This window comes from Emys orbicularis, chromosome 6 (genome assembly GCF_028017835.1).
Source record: "Emys orbicularis isolate rEmyOrb1 chromosome 6, rEmyOrb1.hap1, whole genome shotgun sequence".
Lineage (NCBI taxonomy): Eukaryota > Metazoa > Chordata > Testudines > Emydidae > Emys > Emys orbicularis.
This window is the reverse complement of record NC_088688.1, coordinates 37193025-37205948: the sequence shown is the minus strand read 5'-3', so window position 1 is coordinate 37205948 and position 12924 is coordinate 37193025. Positions and strand designations below refer to the sequence as shown.

The window sequence follows — 12924 nt, the reverse complement described above, 5'->3', positions numbered from 1 at the left end:
CTTCCCTGACCATGTCAGGCATGCCTTCACCTACTTCTGCAAGACCCCCCTCCCCCTTAAAATACACACTTCTTCCCCCTTAAAACCTACTCTTCCATTCACATAAATATTAATACAAGCGATGACAATAAAAGCAACTAGTAAAGTGTATGCTAGACATCACTGGTCACTCACTTAAATTTTGTTTCAATCTATTTCCCATCCTTTGTTGCAATGTCCCAGAACATCAAAGGTATTTGGGCTCCTAATTTCTATTTGATCTGGGCCTGTCTGCTTATATTCAGAGCTTTTTGGGACCACGATGTTGCAACACCTATAAATCACCTGCTATCTTGTGGGAACTGTCTAAATAATAACAAAGAAATAATTTAATAATAATTTGTTTTTAGTATGCCTGATTTATTGTGCAATAGATATGTCACACAGGTCCTTGTTGTTTAAATAATAACAGTCGCTTTCTAGCAAATCAAATGCCAGTTAAATTTCTATTTTAATCATAAAAGTTCCTTAGAAGTGACCTTTTTATTACTATGAAAAGTCCCCTTTTAAACACACACCCTCTTTCTCTCATATATACTTAAATTTTCCCAGTGGAAGGAAAGCTCCCTTATTAAAAATAGGTTTAAAATTTTAAGCACATTAAAATACAAACTGTCAGTAACAATTTTGGATGAATGATTTCAGGTGCTAAAGCTGCAATCTATAACCTGTGTGACATATCTATTGCACAATAAATCAGGCATATTAAAAACAAATTATTATTAAATTATTTCTTTGTGAATCATTTTCTGGCTTTTATTGACTGTTCTCTTTACCTTATAAAATAAAAATTAGAAACTCCTAGCTCCAGCTAGTTGGATAAAGCTAGCATTATTATTTTTTCTGAAAAGAACATGGGTGCCAGATAACTCTAGGATTAGAGCCCTTATTTCTATAAAAGTAATGTTAGACAAATTGTTCATAGACCACGCAGCAGTTTATATATAGTTATTGGAGCATATTTGGGGGAAAATATTTCAAATGATGACTTATCGGACTGTGTATATATCTGTCATGAGTTAATTACAGTATATTCATTATCAATCACAGTTTTGTGAAAATTTAATTAAAGAATGGATAAACTTTATGTATACATCAGCCCTCCAAGTTTCTTCGCCCTGTGGTTACTTAGAACCTCTGGTAACTAAATGCAAAATATCGCACACAGGCCGTGACTATATGTGGTAGTTTATGTGTAACTTTGAAATTTTATTCATCAGGGAAGTGGGAATTCCATAACCCAGTTTTCTCTAACAAGAAGTTTTCATTACTGAAGAGATGATAACCCCCTTTCCCTCCCTCCTCCACTAAGACACATCATTATGACACCTTGCGTCTACATCACCTAGCATGGTGTGGGTGCGGTTGCTACAGCAACAGCACACATTAAGTAACACTCCCATATAACTTCAGATATGTGAGTCAGTTTTAAAGTTTAACTAGGTTTTTATTAGTCTGTGATGTAGTCCCCAGTCATCTGCAGTTACTAGCTTGTTCAATGCTCACAAATTATAATCTGTTAGTAACACTTAATGCAAATCACTTTCAATATTTAGGTGGGCTGGGTTCCTCCACCAAAACTAATTGTGGGTGCTACCAGCCACATAGGCATGCCTGGTTAACTCTTATATGAAAGAGATCCCGTTTAGTTTCAAAGAAGGGGGGAAATGGAAGTTTGGGAATGTGATCTTTGTTGATTCATCCTGTCTGTCTGTGTTCATCTGTCCAACAAGCAGCGTAAAAATCAACTGGTTCTCCAGCGGTCCCAAAAAGACACCACGTGATTGGACAACTGCTAAATGTTTTCCTTTCAGAGGCATTTTTAAAGCAGCTGGGATGAATGGATGTTGAGGAATAAGACTGAGGTTAACTAAAGTAATTTATAAGACTTAATTTATGTCCTGATTTTTTTAAAGTAGCTTCAATAAGAATAGTCATCAATAACATCTAATTTATAATTTTGTTTATTTTTCAGACATGGAGATGACTTGATTGTGACACCATTTGCTCAGGTAGGCACAACTTACCATATATACATATGAAGTAATAAGATGAGTAATCTAATTTTCAGGTTATGTTACAGTTTACATTTGAAGGGCCCCACGGTCACACCCATTGTTTCCTGTCTCTTATCTTGAAATCAGATTTCTTGCTTGATTCAGGGAAGGAAAAGAAAAAACATCGTCAACAAGCTGATTCTGCCACAGATGTTACCTATAGCTCTTTTTTATTGGTTTACCCCTGATTATTTGTGTAGTAAAAAGCAGTTACATAAACTACAAAATAACCTAGTTTCATTTCTCCTCAACTATTGTATCAAGCCATAGTGCTATTGTGCCATCAACAGGACAAAACTGTGATCTCCTGCTATTAAAATGTCAGTATACTCTGTCATCATCAGTTTACTAGCCATTTTCAGCTCTTTATGTGCAGGTATTTTTATATATAATAATTCTCCACAGAATATGTTCACTTACACAATCACATATATTAATTATTTAGTTTTGATTCTTGTAACCAGGTTTTATTATGTTTTACAAAATATCAATTCAAATATAATTATAACAAATATAAAGCATGGATACATTTTAACAATATAGGTGTCTTATGATATATCAATAGTTAAGTATTTCAGAGGTGAATTTCTGAACTCTTGGGACCACATTTTCCTCTCAAGTAGATGTGGGCATCTCTCACTGAAGTGACTGAGAGTTGCCTCTGTGTATCTAAGGGTAGAACTAAGCCCATGGAGCTGTATGTGATTGGAGACGAAAGAGGAGAGGAAGGGTGAGGCATAGTAGAATAAAGTAAGAACAATGTCCTCCTTCAGTTTGAGCATCCAGATTTTCTTATCATGATGTTTGTGCATGCGGCACAGGAGCCAGCAAACAGAGCTGTAAACAGAGGAGTTTGAGTGGGAGTTTGCAAGGGGAGTTTGGGGGGAAGACTAGGAGAACCAGGCAGAGGAACAGCCAGCCTAGTGAAGGGAGTGTGTGATGTTCTGGCAATGTTGTGGTGCTTGTTGGGGGTTTGTTTTGCTGTGGGGGGTGGTGTTTGTTTCCTGGACTAATAGGACTTAGGGTAGGTCTACACTTACCCGGTAGTTCGGCGGCAAGCAAATCGAACTTCTGGGTTTGACTTATCGCGTCTTGTCTGGACGCAATAAGTCGAACCCGGAAGTGCTCGCCGTCGACTGCGGTACTCCAGCTCGACGAGAGGAGTACGCGAAGTCGACGGGGGAGCCTGCCTGCCGCGTCTGGACGGAGGTAAGTTCGAACTAAGGTACTTCAAACTTCAGCTACGTTATTCACGTAGCTGAAGTTGCGTACCTTAGTTCGAATTGGGGGATTAGTGTAGACCTGCCCTTAGGTGGGAAGGCTATGACAGATACAGAGGCAGCAATGGTAGTGACCCAAGCAGTGGAAGACACAATGAAGATGACTGGATGTGGAAACTGATCCTGGAGGGGGTACCTGAAAAGAGTTTTGTCTGCATGAAGTGTCGCCTGATAGAGCTGATGGAAGAAAAGATAAGAGGATTGGAGATGCAGGTGGAAACTCTGGTTGAGTTTAGAAGGGGGTTCAAGCAGATGATGGAGCAAAGACATGAGGAGGCTGAAGGAAAAAGCTCATACTTGCAGATGGAAGGAAGACTGCTGGGTGAGGATAGTGGACAGTGGAAGCATGTGACTAAGAGAACCAGGCAGAGGAAAAGACAGGCTAGTGAAGGAGAAATAGAGCTCAGGAACAGGTTTGCGGAGTTGGAAAATGAAGAAGGAGCACAGCAGGTGGTCACTGATGGTGGGAGGGCAAGGAAGAAGAGAAGAGCAGCTAGTTCTGTAGGAAGAGGGGAAGAGTCAATGGAGATAACAACACCAAATATGAGCCCCAGGAGGATACAGAATGGGTTGCAGAGGATTGCAAGGGAGAATATGAATCGAGAGGACTTGCAGCCAGAGGGAACAGGGGATAGACCAGAGAATCGCACCATCACCAGGAAAAGGCAGGTCTACATGATTGGGGACTCCTTACTGAGAAGAATAGACAGGCCTGTAACCAGAGCTGATCCAGAGAACAGAAGGGTGTGCTGTCTGCCGAGTGCTAAGATACGGGATGTGGACCTGAGGCTGAAGAGGATCCTGACGGGAGCGGGAAAGAATCCACTGATTGTCCTTCATGTGGGAACAAATGATACGGCTAGATTCTCGCTGGAACGTATCAAGGGAGACTATGCCAGGCTGGGGAAGACGCTCAAGGAAATCGAGGCTCAGGTGATCTTCAGTGGGATTCTGCCTTTTCCTAGGGAAGGGCAGCAAAGGTGTGACAAGATCATGATGATCAACAGATGGCTCAGGTGCTATAAGGAGGGCTTTGGGATGTATGGCCACTGGGAGGCATTCATGGACAGAGGATTGTTCTCTCGGGATGGACTTCACCAGAGTAGGGAGGGAAATAGACTTCTAGGATGGAGGCTGGCGCAACTGATTAAGAGAGCTTTAAACTAGGAATTTGGGGGAGATGGTTGGGAGATGTCCAGGTAATCTCCACACCGGATTTTAACATTGAGAGGGAAGAAAACGAAGTAAGAAAGGATACAGCCATGGGTAGGAGAATGGACATAAGGAGGAAAGATAGTGTAGATACCAGTCTAATAGGTGATACTGGCGGTAGAATGTCTGTGCCTAATTGGGTAAAGAATGTGAGCAAAGCCAAACAGCAAAAATTAAGATGTTTGTACACCAATGCGAGGAGCCTAGGTAACAAAATGGAGGAACTAGAGTTACTGGTGCAGAAAGTGAAACCAGATATTATAGGGATAACAGAAACATGGTGGAATAGTAGTCATGACTTGAGTATAGGTATTGAAGGGTATGTGCTGTTTAGGAAAGACAGAAATAAAGGTAAAGGTGGTGGAGTGGAGTAGCATTGTATATCAATGATGAGGTAGACTGTAAAGAAATAAGAAGTGATGGAATGGATAAGACAGTGTGTGTCTGGGCAAAAATCACATTGGGGAAGAAAGCTACTAGAGCCTCCCCTGGAATAGTGCTTGGGATGTGCTATAGACCACCGGGATCTGATTTGGATATGGATAGAGACCTCTTTAATGTTTTTAATGAAGTAAATACTAATGGGAATTGTGTGATCATGGGAGACTTTAACTTCCCAGATATAGACTGGAGGACAAGTGCTAGTAATAATAATAGGGCTCAGATTTTCCTGGATGTGATAGCTGATGGATTCCTTCACCAAGTAATTGCTGAACCAACAAGAGGGGATGCCATTTTAGGTTTGGTTTTGGTGAGTAGTGAAGACCTATAGAAGAAACAGTTGTAGGGGACAACCTTGGTTTGAGCGATCATGAGCTAATTCAGTTCAAACTAAATGGAAGGATAAACAAAAATAGATCTATGACTAGGGTTTTTGATTTCAAAAGGGCTAATTTTAAAGAATTAAGGAAATTAGTTAGGGAAGTGGATTGAACTGAAGAACTTGTGGATCTAAAGGCGGAGGAGGCCTGGAATTACTTCAAGTCAAAGTTGCAGAAACTATCAGAAGCCTGTATCCCAAGAAAGGGGGGGAAATTCATAGGCAGGAGTTGTAGACCAAGATGGATGAGCAAGCATCTCAGAGAGGTGATTAAGAAAAAGCAGAAAGCCTACAAGGAGTGGAAGATGGGAGGGATCAGCAAGGAAAGCTACCTTATTAAGGTCAGAACATGTAGGGATAAAGTGAGAAAAGCCAAACGCCATGTAGAGTTGGACCTTGCAAAGGGAATTAAAACCAATAGTAAATGGTTCTATAGCCATATAAATAAGAAGAAAGAAGAAGTGGGACCGCTAAACACTGAGGATGGAGTGGAGGTTAAGGATAATCTAGGCATGGCCCAATATCTAAACAAATACTTTACCTCAGTCTTTAATGAGGCTAATGAGGAGCTTAGGGGTAATGGCAGGATGACAAATGGGAATGAGGATATGGAGGTAGATATTACCACATCCGAGGTAGAAGCCACACTCGAACAGCTTAATGGGACTAAATCGGGGGGCCCAGATAATCTTCATCCAAGAATATTAAAGGAACTGGCACATGAAATTGCAAGCCCATTAGCAAGAATTTTTAATGAATCTGTAAACTCAGGGGTTGTACCGTATGACTGGAGAATTGCTAACTTAGTTCCTATTTTTAAGAAAGGAAAAAAATGTGTTCCGGGTAACTACAGGCCTTCAGTTTGACATCTGTAGTATGCAAGGTCTTGGAAAAAGTTTTGAAGGAGAAAGTAGTTAAGGACATTGAGGTCAATGGTAATTGGGACAAAATACAACATGGTTTTACAAAAGGTAGATCATGCCAAACCAACCTGATCTCCTTCTTTGAGAAGGTAACAGATTTTTTAGATAAAGGAAACACAGTGGATCTAATTTACCTCGATTTAGGTAAGGCATTTGATACGATTCCACATGGGGAATTATTAGTTAAATTGGAAAAAATGGGGATCAATATGAAAATTGAAAGGTGGATAAGGAACTGGTTAAAGGGGAGACTACAACGGGTCATACTGAAAGGTGAATTGTCAGGCTGGAGGGAGGTTACTAGTGGAGTTCCTCAGGGATCGGTTTTGGGACCAATCTTATTTCATCTTTTTATTACTGACCTTGGCACAAAAAGTGGGAGTGTGCTAATAAAGTTTGCAGATGACACAAAGCTGGGAGGTATTGCCATTACAGAGAAGGACCAAGATATCATACAGGAAGATCTGGATGACCTTGTAAACTGGAGTAATAGTAATAGGATGAAATGTAATAGTGAAAAGCGCAAGGTCATGCATTCAGGGATTAATAACAAGAATTTTTGTTATAAGCTGGGGACTCATCAGTTAGAAGTAACAGAGGAGGAGAAGGACCTCAGAGTATTGGTTGATCACAGGATGACTATGAGCCGCCAATGCGATATGGCCGTGAAAAAAGCTAATGCAGTTTTGGGATGCATTAGGCGAGATATTTCCAGTAGAGATAAGGAGGTGTTAGTACCGTTATACAAGGCACTGGTGAGAGCTCATCTGGAATACTGTATGCAGTTCTGATCTCCCACGTTTAAGAAGGATGAATTCAAACTGGAACAGGTACAGAGAAGGGCTACTAGGATGATCCAAGGAATGGAAAACCTGTCTTATGAAAGGAGACTCAAAGAGCTCGGCTTGTTTAGCCTAACCAAAAGAAGGCTGAGAGGAGATATGATTGCTCTTATAAATATATCAGAGGGATAAATACCAGGGAGGAAGAGGAATTATTTAAACTCAGTACCAATGTGGACACAAGAACAAATGGATATAAACTAGCCATCAAGAAGTTTAGACTTGAAATTAGACGAAGGTTTCTAACCATCAGAGGAGTAAAGTTCTGGAACAGCCTTCCAAGGGGAGCAGTGGGGACAAAAGACATATCTGGCTTCAAGACTAAGCTTGATAAATTTATGGAGGGGATGGTATGATGGGATAGCCTAATTTTGGCAATTAATTGATCTTTGACTATTAGCAGTAAATATGCCGAGTGGCCTGTGATGGGATGTTAGATGGGGTGGGATCTGAGTTACTACAGAGAATTCTTTCCTGGGAGTCTGGCTGGTGAGTTTTGCCCACATGCTCAGGGTTTAGCTGATCACCATATTTGGGGTCGGGAAGGAATTTTCCTCCAGGGCAGATTGGCAGAGGCCCTGGGGGGTTTTCGCCTTCCTCTGCAGCGTGGGGGATGGGTCACTTGCTGGAGGATTCTTTGCACCTTGAAGTCTTTAAACCATGATTTGAGGACTTCAGTGGCTCAGACATAGGTTAGGGGTTAGTTGTGGGAGTGGGTGGGTGAGATTCTGTGGCCTGTGTTGTGCAGGAGGTCAGACTAGACGATCATATTGGTCCCTTCTGACCTTAAAGTCCATGACTCTATGTCACAAAATGAATATTAATAAAATATAGTTATGAGAACTTCAGTGAGCTAATCAATAGTACAGTGTTTACCTGGGATCCAAATTGGTCTGTCAGGACTGGATTGGCACCTACCTGCCAATTAGAGATCATCTTGTCATTCATGACCCACCATAAAAGCTGATACTCTGAAACCATGCAGCTGACAGGGCACTGGGTGAAACTCTTGAGAGTTGGCAATAAGGTTTTCTCTGTTCTCCTTTTATTGGAGGAGAAAAGACTGAGCCTGACCATTTTTAGATTGCCAAATTGCAAATGCTTTCCCACAATAACTGAACACAAGGAATTACAGCTGAAATAGCAACAAAAAATATTGCAATATTCCTCTTAGCCCTATTAGGCCCCCGACAAGAATCCAGTACAACACACACTCTCTCTCTCTCTCTCTCTCTCTCTCTCTCTCTCTCTCTCTCGACCAAGTTATCTATAGCTGTAACTCTATTAACTTGAATTGAGTTATATCTGGAGAAAAACTGGCCCAGTAAGGAAAACTTTCACCCTAGGACTGGAAAAGAGTTGATGCATTATCAAATTTACTATTTCTAGACATCTTTATGCCAATCTTAATTACACTATATTACATTCAAATAAGACAGGTTGTGAGCTCCCTAGGAAAACAGTAAGTAGACAGACTAGGTTAGGTTGACTGACAAAACACCTGTTGGCTTTAAAGGGGAACTTTGTCTGAGTTAAGAATTGAATAAAAATTTAGGCCCTCATCCTGCAAAAGGATTTGAACATGCAAATCCCTGCGTTTATGCAGAGCACTGTTGACATCACTAGGGCTCTGAGAGGGCACAGGGGTCTACCCAGGCAGATCAGTTTGCAGGATTGGGGCCTTTAATAAAGATTCGTGAATTGGGCACTCTATGTTTATATAAGCTACACACATCATCCCAGTCACACATCCCCCCACTTACCTTTGTTATATGTTTCTCAGAAAGAGCTCTTTTTTTCTTGTTAGATACATTTTCATTATGCAAATAACACAGCAATAATTTTAGTTAATGTAGTCATCACTGTTGAAATTGGGTGATGGAATTTGAAACAGATCTGAGTTTATTTCTGGCTTCCTTAATTGCTTCAGTTGTGCAGGAGGCTTTGTTTCATGTAACTGTAAGCCACTTGGTGGTGGTAGCTCAATTGTTATTAAAGGTAGTCAGTAAAGGCCAAGGCCTACCAACCACTTATTTTTTTACTGGAGGTAGAACAGAGTACTATGCCGTGTAGTGCATAATCTGGCCCATACCTAATAATATTTTACTATTTTTACCAGAACAGGGATGCTGTAACAATAAATAATATATCATTATTATTAGGATATTTATTTGTTTTTTCATATTTTAATGTAATGAAACTATTGTAATTAACTTATTCTATGCATTCCAGTTTTAAAAATAAAATAACTTTGGAATTATTTTAAAAGTTAGGTCTGATCTATTTCTGTAGTAGTCTAGCATGATACATTAAAAATAGGCATAGCATATATCATTCATTGCATGATCACACATTTGCCTATGTTTTGATTTTGAAATGAAGAACAGTTATATTCAGTGATTAAATCTTGTGTAGCAGAGGTGTGTTCACTTAGAAGGGAGAGGTGAAGTTTTATTAATTGGTTTTCCCCTGTAGGCCTCAATCCTACAAACACTTACACACAAATGTCGTTTTTTATACACGGGAATATTCCCATTGGAAGGAAAAACAAACAGAAAAGCCAGAACTATAAATATTTTTAGATAATTAGCAAACAAGAGAATTAAAATTATTTAACTCTATAATTCACTGTAGTTAATAACTAATGTTTTGTTACTTTTAAACCTGTAGCCCAGGGGTAGGCAACCTATGGCACGCGTGCCAAAGGCGCACGCAAGCTGATTTTCAGTGGTACTCACAGTGCCCAGGTCCTGGCCACCGGTCTGGGGGGGTTCTGTATTTTAATTTAATTTTAAATGAAGCTTCTTAATCATTTTAAAAACCTTATTTACTTTACATACAACAATAGTTTAGTTATATATTACAGACTTATAGAAAGAGACCTTTTAAAAACGTTAAAATGTATTACTGGCACGTGAAACCTTAAATTAGAGTGACTAAATGAAGACTCGGCTCACCACTTCTGAAAGGTTGCCGACCCCTGGTAGCCACTGTAAGGGTGTGTGTGGAGATCTGGTGCATTTGCAGCAGATGCCAGAAGCAATCTGCCTGCAGGGTGCTGTAGAATGCTTTGGCAGGGATTGAGGGGAGCACATAGAGAAGTACCTTTCTGGGAGTATAGCATGCATCTCCCCCACCATCATTGTTCTCAGAACATCACCTAGTGCACTGTTTGGGAAAGAAGTGGTGGCCTTTTTGATGTGTTAAGCAATATTCACAGTGCTGTGATCTGCTACGCTTTCCACTCAAGGAGTTCAAAGAGTGGGATTCTGGCTGTCCCTTGCACAACTAGGGAAGGGCTCCATGTTCCCTCCCCTCATCCTCACCATTTGCACAGGAGCAGCCAGAATCTGTCCCCTAGAGATAATCAATAATGTAACTATATGTCCAAGATAAATATCTATCCATTTTAGCATAGTTACTCAAAATACAGCTAGCCACCACATCCCTTTCCCTTCTTCCCCTCCTCCACAGACAGGATATATAGGATATCTGCTAGAAGAGTAGAATAGAAGGTTATAAAAGTTAAATATAATTTCACTATAAAGTCAAGCATGTATCTTTCCTTATTTTTACCTTTTCTCTTTTCCTTTAGTCCTTTTTTCCCTTCTCACTTCCAGCTCACCCTGTCTTTCTACAATATTTTCATACTCTTTTTTTCCCCTCAGTTCTATCTAGTATTTTCTCTTCTGATTATTCTTTTTTTCTTTCTTTAAAAAGCAGCAAATCTTTTCTTCTAATTTTTGTTTTCTCTTATATTCATTCCATGCCTCATTCTAGTCCAAGTGTGCCCATAATCTAGACATTATCCTTTGTTTATATTCAGGTCTAGCACTGTACTAAATGCATTTTCTATACACATTTGTTAGTGTTCATATAGGCAAGGCATATGAATTTGGTAACTTTTTTCACTACATTTTATTCAAACTGGATGTAAAATGTAAAAGCTTGCTGCTGTGCAAATGGAAAATCATGTAATCATTTTTATTTATGCAGTGCTAGGTATTAGTGGGCCATTCTTCTCAAAACATGAAATATTTTTTGGTCATTTTGGAGAGTTAAATTGCATTCTGTGAAAAACTTTCCTCCTCTTCAAATAAGTCTGTCTTTAAACAAATAATGAGTTGTTTAGTGAAGGGGGGGAAGCAATAAACTGTTGTTCTTGTTTTACAAAAGATTTATTGTTAAATAATGTTCACTCTTCAGACATTAAAACAAGCCTGGAAACTTTTTATAATCCATTTGTAATGCGTTTTTCTTTTGCCTTTAACACAGCGGAGTGGCAATAAATCAGTATCACATGCAAGAATTTAGATGAAACATCTTTCTTTGTTCCAGGTGCTGGCCAGCCTGCGTACTGTACGGAATAATTTTGCTGCATTAACCAACTTACCAGATCGGGCACCCAACAAGTGAGTGCAGACTCTTTTCCCCTCTGAACTTTCTGAAGTGGTGCTTATTAAATGTTAGAACTCAGGGCGATGTCTTTAGATTTCAGAGTGCATCCTGTGCTGTTAGACTTGTAAAAGCCTCAAATGATATCAAATTATATGACCAGTTAATTTTCTATTAATATTTTGAAATAACAGTGTTAAACATTAAAACTAAGCCAACAGCCATCATTTTCTCTTGCAGTACCTTACTTACAATGTGATTATTTAAACTTGGGAGTAACTTCTAATATCTGTGACTTGCATCAAATTAGTCATGTGTAAGGGATCCTGCAACTGTATCCACCAAGTGTGTGAACCACCCATGGCAACTCACTAGCAGGATCTTACCCTAAACTTCTGCCTATTCAGTCCAGGACAGTGAAATCTTTGTTTGAAAATATATGGTAATCAAGTATTAACATACCTATTGAAGTCTGATTATATAACTGAAATAACACATACAACATTTTTTTTCCCAACATTGCTACAGAAATATGGTCTCAATTAACAACAGTGGAACCTGTTTTACATACAAAAAAAAAGAAATAATGTAATATACAGCTGTAATTCCATTAAAGAGTTCTGGATAGTGGTTAATGTTGTAAATTATGACTAGAACTTGGGTTTCTTGTCACTATATTTACAAGATAGAAGTTGTTTATAGTGCATTGTTAGTTTCTAAAATAATTTGACACTCTTTCATCCTGGAGCATCTTTGTAGACACAGGGAGCAGTTAACAGTGTTGGCATTCATTCCTGTCCTTGGCTTGTTCCTCCATTAAGCCCTGCCTGGTCATGTCCCTGCAAACAACGTCCAGCCATCTAGTTGGTAGTCAGCTTCTTGGTCAGACTGACCGTCATCATGCTTGCATTATTTTCTTTGGCATCCTATCACTGTTGGTCTTCTGCAGTGTCGTCATCATCATAATATTTTCAATTGTAGCCAATACTCTAATTTCACATCCTACTCTCCTTCTAACGTCTTCATTTGTCTTAAAATCATTCCACTTTACACCTGCCCTTTTTCTCTACTACCTCCGGCCTTCTGATGTCTGTTTCATTTAATGCAGCTGCTTCCATCCATAGAGTAATATAGTTAGTACACTAGTTTGATAAATTTTCACTTTGGTACCAAACGTAATGTTTTTATCACTCCATAATTTCATCAATTTCTTGCAGCACTTGTAGCGAAGGAACACTTCCTTTTTATCTCATTTTTGATGGAACCATTGGCACTGATTAAGCTTCCTAGATACACATAAGATTCTACTTGTTTTATGTATCAGGGGGTAGCCGTGTTAGTCTGTATCCACAAAAA

At 39.4% G+C, this 12924-nt stretch overlaps 1 protein-coding gene across 1 annotated transcript in view; it reads left to right on the top strand.

The window, feature by feature from the left end:
* The window catches only part of PDE4D (phosphodiesterase 4D), a 650428-nt gene that overhangs the window by 476989 nt on the left and 160515 nt on the right, over positions 1-12924 (top strand). Inside the window, exons 3-4 of the mRNA XM_065406984.1 lie at positions 2015-2051; positions 11512-11585. Coding sequence (XP_065263056.1) covers positions 2015-2051; positions 11512-11585 — 111 coding nt within the window. The remainder of the gene's footprint in view (positions 1-2014; positions 2052-11511; positions 11586-12924) is intronic.